The sequence below is a fragment of the Saccostrea cucullata genome, unplaced genomic scaffold, assembly GCF_032062105.1.
Source record: "Saccostrea cucullata isolate Sc308-1 unplaced genomic scaffold, CSIRO_AGI_Scuc_v1 ctg938, whole genome shotgun sequence".
Lineage (NCBI taxonomy): Eukaryota > Metazoa > Mollusca > Bivalvia > Ostreida > Ostreidae > Saccostrea > Saccostrea cuccullata.
The window spans coordinates 6385-14064 of NW_026931372.1; the positions used below are offsets into that span (position 1 = coordinate 6385).

At 33.3% G+C, this 7680-nt stretch overlaps 1 protein-coding gene across 1 annotated transcript; it reads right to left on the bottom strand.

Moving 5' to 3' along the window:
* Positions 1-1668: 1668 nt before the first annotated feature.
* Positions 1669-5039, bottom strand: LOC134232362 (uncharacterized). Its single transcript, XM_062714304.1, has 2 exons — positions 4551-5039; positions 1669-3533 (listed from the first exon to the last, which is right to left on the bottom strand). Exons 1-2 carry the CDS (start codon positions 4918-4920, stop codon positions 2377-2379), a joined length of 1527 nt encoding a protein of 508 aa, XP_062570288.1. The 5' UTR covers positions 4921-5039; the 3' UTR covers positions 1669-2376.
* Positions 5040-7680: the final 2641 nt, after the last annotated feature.

Sequence of the window (7680 nt, forward strand, 5' to 3'; positions counted from 1 at the left end):
GTCATTTTTCGACCCCCATTTGACCCTCCGGGACAAAATCAAAATACCGAAACCTTACTGCACATCTACATGACACCACCAACCATCTCCCAAAAGATGATTAGGCTACTTTGTAAATACTAGAAGGAGTTCAGGGAAGACGGGGCTTTTTGCATAAAAAACGTCATTTTTCGACCCCCATTTGACCCCCCGGGGCAAAATCAACATTCCGAAACCTTACTGCACATCTACATGACACCACCAACCATCTCCCAAAAGATGATTAGGCTACTGTGTAAAATGTAAGAGGAGTTCAGGGAAGACGGGGCTTTTTGCATAAAAAACGTCATTTTTCGACCCCCATTTGACCCCCCGGGGCAGAATCAAAATTCCGAAACCTTACTGCACATCTACATGACACCGACAACCATCTCCCAAAAGATGATTAGGCTACTGTGTAAAATGTAAGAGGAGTTCAAGGAAGAAAAGTGTGACAGACGGACGGACGGACGGACGGACATGAGTAACAACAATATACCCGAACTTTCTATAGAAAGTGCGGGTATAAATATAATAAATTTTAAAAACAGGTCACACAAATTTCATTTTCTAATTACTTTATCAATAGAATAACTAATTGGTTTGCGGCCGATTTTTGACGCTTGCGTCAATATATGTTTCTTGTCGCAATTTGGTCTACATGCGTTATACGTTAGATGGTAGTGTCTCTGTGTGCGGAGATGCAGAGGACTATGGGTAGTATGAATAGTTACTGTATTTTTTTTCTTTTCAAAATGAATAAAGATTTATAAACTCTAATGAATAAGAAATAAAATCAAAAGCGACACAATTTATACTGTACGATGGGTGATCAAAAAGCGAACTATCTCTATATCTACAAAACCACAACTCAGATTAGAATAACATTTGGTTCACACATAGCCATAAGCAATTTCTATAAATAGCATATGCTTTTGCTCCTTGTTTGCGACTTCACAATATGAAAATGACGTCACTATGAAGATCACTTGTGACAAAAAAAAAAGCTCCTATCGGTCGTACTCGTTCAACGAACGACTGTAAAATTTATTTTATATCTTTGAAAGTCTTTTGCATTAGCGTGTAATAATTTGTACACAGTAAATTTAGACAAAAGACTTCCTAGACATCCAATCAATTATTGGATTAATCGTCTTAGTTAAAGAAGGGAGATGGTTAATAATGATTACTGTTCTGTTGCCCAGTGAAAGCAAGTTTGAAAAAAAATGGGTTTTCATTTAAGTAATTTGTTATAAAAAAAAACCCAAAAAAAACAAACTTTCAATTAACACTTTGAAAAATAGTTGAATATCTTAACAATAATTTAATTATTAAATACCTAAGATATCGTTTACTTTTATGTATTGGGACTGATGGTCGCCATGCTCATTTTGGGAAAGGATATTCTTATCCTCCCATTCTGTTGTCGAGATTTCACCATTTCTGACAAAAAAAACTGTTCTTGTTATAAAGATTAACTTGCATGGAAAGAAATATAAAACTCAGAAAAATATTTTTCTGTGTATTTTCTTGATACAAACTTTCAAATGAAGAAGCATGGAAGGTTAAAGATGTGAATGCATTATCAATATGATGTGTTTGATTATATGTTTATACCCCAGCAACGGGGTTATTGTAACATAATCGTCTGAATGAGGGAGGGTGAGTCCAGTGTGAGGGTGTGTTTGAAGGTTACTGTGTTTGCAGGTCACATAAAGAAACTTAAATGAAATTATATTGATACAGATTATAAAGTCCAATTTTCTCCATCTTTATTCAAATCTAGACAATGAGAATACAACAAGAGTAAAATTCAAAAAATACCATTCTTTCATATAATCATACAATAGTTATGTACATTGTCATGAATTTCATGCTTGAAAAAATACACCCTTATTTAAAGCCTCGAAGGTTGAAAGGAGTATTCTATCAACAGGGAATACTACAAAAAATGGAACATGATCGTGTATAATTTAATATTATGTGCATAAATAGTTCTATACAAACTGTCAGTGACTTCTTAAAATAAACAAATAGTTTTACAAAGTTTTATTTAATTTTCTAAATGTTAAAAAATGCTAAGTTGGAAAAAGTTGGAAGATGTGGATGATCCAAATATTAAGGTTGTGGCTATGAGGATATTTTATCATTCTGCAAGTTTTGAAAATAAACTATTGAAGACTCGATTTCATAAAATTGTATTTAATTCTTGCTGTTAATCATTACGGTGCGATTCCCCTTCCCCCATATCAGAATGTAGTGTTTTTTTTATTTGCTGGTGATTAATTAGACATATTCATGCTTAAGATTTGGACAGCGGGAAATTAAAAGAAACACATGCGTGGTGACAATTGATAATCATGGGAAAACTTTATAAATTACAATACGAGATGCATGATCAATATTCATAGAGCCAAGGCGCATTTTCCTGAACGTAACAAGATCTCCAACTTTTAAGTAAAGGACTAGAGAGGTTGAAGCTGAACTCCAGGTCCCCAATTTAGTCTCAATCCAAACAAATGTCATTGCTTTTTCATTTTTGTAAAACTGAATGCCGTTTCTCAACGAAGAAGTCAATAAATTGATACTTAGGTAATAATACCCTTCTTCTTTGCAGGCAAAATAACCTGAGGAGTTAAGAGTTGTTGTCGGACTGGTGCAGGTTACGTACGTTTCCGAGGCCAACTTCAATTTGCAGGAAAAGCCCATATCAACATCGAACAAAGGTCTTAGTAAATAGACAGCAAAGTTGGAAAAATTATTTAAGGTTCCATCGTGAGCGATATCTAGTGTTATTTTATCTCCGATATTGAGATTGAGTATTTCAGCCGTTGAACTGGAACTGTAGGCATTCTTCTGAGAGTGCCACGCATGCAAACTAGGAACACGTATGTCATTCAAATATACTCTTACTCCATCATTAGTCGAATTAATGAATATAATAGCATTGATATCAATTTTGTACATTCCACTTTTTGTACAAAAAAAATTCCCTGACATCAATGAATAATTTGCATTTCCTATATCTGAAATCATTTGGGTTCCAGTAAGAAATTTTGAATTTCCACGTTTTAGTAAGGACTGCATTGCTACATGTATGTACTCATTTGATTTTTGAGAAATAAGATGGCCAGACCAAACTGATGTTTCATTTACAGAAAGGTTGTTTTTGTAGGACCTTATGCTTATCCTATCCCTAACGCGTAATTCAACAGTTAAAGATGTAGTTCCGGATACCACTGTTGATACTCCAGGTCCGTCCTGCCAAGTTAATGTCATCGGTTGTAAATTTTTGTAGATCCAAGCACCATTCGACTGAGATTCAGTAACTAAATGAAGGAAAAATACGTAAATACCGTCTTTGAAACACACAAATTCACCACTGTTAGAGAAAAAATTGATATTTGGGTATTGTGTAACGATTCTTGAGGGTTTGATAATACTGTCCTTATATGGAAGGATTTGTGCCCCAAGCATCACTGTAAATCCAACAAAATCATGGTGTTCGCTTTCACCTAAAATCAATATTTTTCAGTGATCATAAAAATGATATCCGTTGACTTTCCTAGTTACCAAATTTATTGTTCTAAATGAAAAAAAAATAAAGAATTAACATGCATAAGTTGTAAAACAATCCTTTTATACTGTATTAATGTCACAACAAAAACTTAATTTTCTAAGAGCATACACAGCACAGAGATTCAAATTATTTTTTAAATAGATAAATTACTTCTTTATATTCCCTGTGAACTTTTTTAAAAATCTTATTAGCTTAAATTTCCAATAATTGGTTTCAAGCTTGCTTAACTTGACCTAGAAATTTATGAATTTATTAGGTTACGGCATCGATTTCTTATAAAAGCAACATTTTTTTAAAAAAAAAGAAAATATCTTTAATACTCAAATTCATAATCTGAACACATTTTTGTGCTATTATACGGCGTTGCTGGAGGACCGAATTTAAAACAAAAATACAAATGTTCAGGAGAATGAACAAATTGTCGGAACAAATATTCAGATATTTGTCTGGATGTATCAGATATATGAATGAGGTACTCGTATTTGCTGGGACAAAAAAGAAATTTGTTCTTACAAAAAAGGTATTCATCACGAGGAATAAGAAATTTGTTTGGATGAATAAGATATTTCTTGGGACATTTGAAAAATAGATTCAGACAAAGTAGAAATTCGATCGACAGATAAGGATCTTCGTACCAATCCAACACATCAGAGGTTGGATCAAGTGTCATAGGGGAGTGAGTATCCCCTGCCAACCGGCTCATCCATCGTGTTCTTCTTGTCATGTTCGGCATAAAACAGAAAAATCCGTCGTCAATCCAGTGTACAATAATGGACTTGCAATTAGAATGAAAAACGTCATTAACAATTTGTCTCAATGACAAATTGTATTTGCTGTCAAGGTCTTTGTATCGACCACAGAACTTACGAAATGATGACAATAAACGACATTCCTGATATTCTTGTATATCATGCAATAAATATATTACTGGTATTATCCCTTTCATATGTACCTTTAGTTGCATTCCATGCCGTCCATGCCTCCTCAAGCAGAATTAATCGATTCTTCATTTCCTGGTTATCTTTTCTGAGAGTTTCCAATTCATCATGCTGTTCACGTGTTATGTTTGTTTGCAGCTGGCGGAAGGATAAGAACTCTTTTGTTAAATTATCACAATTCGATTCAAGATTCTCAAATTTCTGTCCGTAGCCAGTAAGTTTGTTGCTTTGCTCCATAATAAGAATACGAAGTTTTTCAATATTATTTGAATAGTCAACTTCTGATTTACAGCTGTCCTCAATCAATTTTTCGTCATGTATTCTTTGCAAGTTTGTACAACGTAGGTATAAAACTAAAAAATATCCTAACATTAAATATCCCATGATGTATGCTTTTTACTTTCAGGCTATAGCCTTTAACACTGCTAGTTTATAGTTTACATACGGATTATTACTGTAACAGCAATAGTGTACATTTTAGTGAAATGGCCACCAAAACATAATGAGTTTATCATTACTTTATGATTCACTGAGGGAATGAACCAATGAATATACAGTATACACCTATTTACTGGCTATGAGGACAATAGCAAGTTTATCATCCCCCAAGACAGCAAACTATTTCCCGAGGCGCAGCCGAGGGAAATAGTTTGCTGTCGAGGGGGACGATAAACTTGCTATTGTCCGAATAGTCAGTAAATAGGTGTTTTATTATACCGATGCTGACTTAACTTTTGTTAACTTTTGGGAGTCCAGGGTACACACAATTATGATATTCCATATTATACCGGTTCTGACTTAACTTTTGTTACGTCATAATATATACGCGTCACAATCCATGTAAAATCAGAAGTTTTATCACAGATGAAAAGCGAGGGAAATCGAATGCTGCCGTTGAATAGTTTGAGGACTATTCACCATGGGCAAATAGCACAAAAACTATTTCACGGTAGAGACTGTTTAGAAAAAATAGCATGTTTATTCGTCTTATTTTTATATAGAAAAAATAAACAGAGGTATAATAAAAAGATATATTCCACTTAAAAAACATACTTCAGTAGAGGATATAGAAGATTCTAAATATGATAAACAAGGTCCTTTTTCATTCTTCCTGCTTGCTCTTTCCAAAACAAGTATATCTGATTGTGTTTATTGTACATCGATCACGTGTGTATGGTACTTGTGTGATTAAACATGAGGGACCTTTATTTAACACAAGAATACAATTTTAAAAATTCAGCCGTTATTTCGAATATATATTCAATTTTCCATATTCACTATCACCTATCCATTGATTTCGGTGTGAATGTCGTTGGGGGTACTGTGGCAACGCACTTTGAAAAAATTACACACTTTGAAAAAAAAATTCAAAGTGCGTTAAAATTGGGACAAATCAACGCACTTTGAAAAAAAATCAACGTATGTTAAATTTGGAACAAAATGAACGCACTTTAATTAAAATTTCAAAGTGCGTTAAGAGTTTACATCAATATATTTTACCATGGAGACACTTAAGGCACTTTGAAAAAAAATATGTAGAAACAAAAAAAAATCTGAATTAAGATTTTACGAATGAAAAGATTTTATTTCAGTATTTATCTTTCAAAAAAATATTTATGAATTGATTAACTCCAGTTGAGAAGAGGAGAAGACGGGTAGAAGATCTCTCAGCCTCTTTCAATACAGAGGCGTTGGTTAACAAATAAAACGAGGGAGGGGAGTAATTAACCAAAAAAAGCGTAAGTAGCATTTTTAATGCCTATATGATCGATATAGTTCCGAAATAAATGGGGGCTAAGAGCCCCCCCCCCCTTTTTCTTTGCCCTTCGCCAGGTTTCGATGCCTATGATATACCCAAAATAAGAATATATATTTACATAACTGGTATGACGTTGAAAACTTTCAGTAAATGAATTAACTTAAAAAAGATGAAAAATAGAAATTTTTAAGTACAGTTAAACATCTTAGAGAGAAAGAATTTTCATAGTTTTGAAAAATCAAATTGCCTCCCCCCTTGCTCGAGATACGTACTATACTTTAAGTCATTCACTTGTAGCCCCCCCCCCCCCCCCACACACATCTACTTATTACAGTCTAGAACTTAAAAAAAGAAACGAAATAATGACATTAAACAATAATCTCTCTATTTTTTCTTTATAGTTTTTATCAAAGCCTAACATATATCAATATCTCATGTCCTGAAGTGACCTTATCATAAAAAGAGTTATCCAACCAGGGTCATAAATTATCATACCGATTATTTGTAAAAATATTTATCAAGCTTTACATTCTTTTTTCAAAGGAATGGTCCATATTAACGCACTTTGAAAAGAAATTTATTTATTTTTTCAAAGTGCATTATCTTGGTCCCAAATTTAATGCACTTTGAAAAAAATTTTCAAAGTGTGTGTAATTTCTCAAAGTGCGTTGTAACAGGCACCTTCGAATACTTATTCGCCACTGTCATCCAAATATAATTCTCTATTTTCTGTCGCTCTCTAGATATGTATCCACTCCTAGCTCAAATCCTGCAAACTCAAAATGATATCTTCTTCACCGCTTCATATTCAGCCTTCTTAAATAAGCAAAATCTACGAATTTTAATAAAAGTTGAATTGCTTTCATCTCTTTATACCACATTTAGCCTTTGAGGAGTATAACTGAGTAAATTATAAACTGTAATATTAATATTTTTAAATAAATATTTTTCACACGAATTTGAATTGAAACGACCGAATTAATATTTTCGTCTAAATACTGATCAGAATTGTAATAAAAATCGGTATATTGATTGATTGATTGATTGTATATTGTTTTACGTCCCGTTCGAGAATTTTACATCATAAAGAGACGCCAAAAAATACCGGTGTCGGGCTTCCATTTACACCTTTACACGGCACTCAGGGTCATTGAGAAATTATGGTTCTCATCAACAATGATTTTTTTGCCGTGACACCGTGCCTCTTTTTAAAAGATTTTACAAAGACTCACTGCTTTCACTTCAAAATATTAATGCCAGAGGCGTATATTCCGTATAGGCAAAAAAGGCTGTAGCCTATACGATAATTTCACGAGTAAAAATTTTGCTATATAAAAGGTTGGGGAGTTGATAATAAATCGTACCTATTAATTTATTTTGTTGCA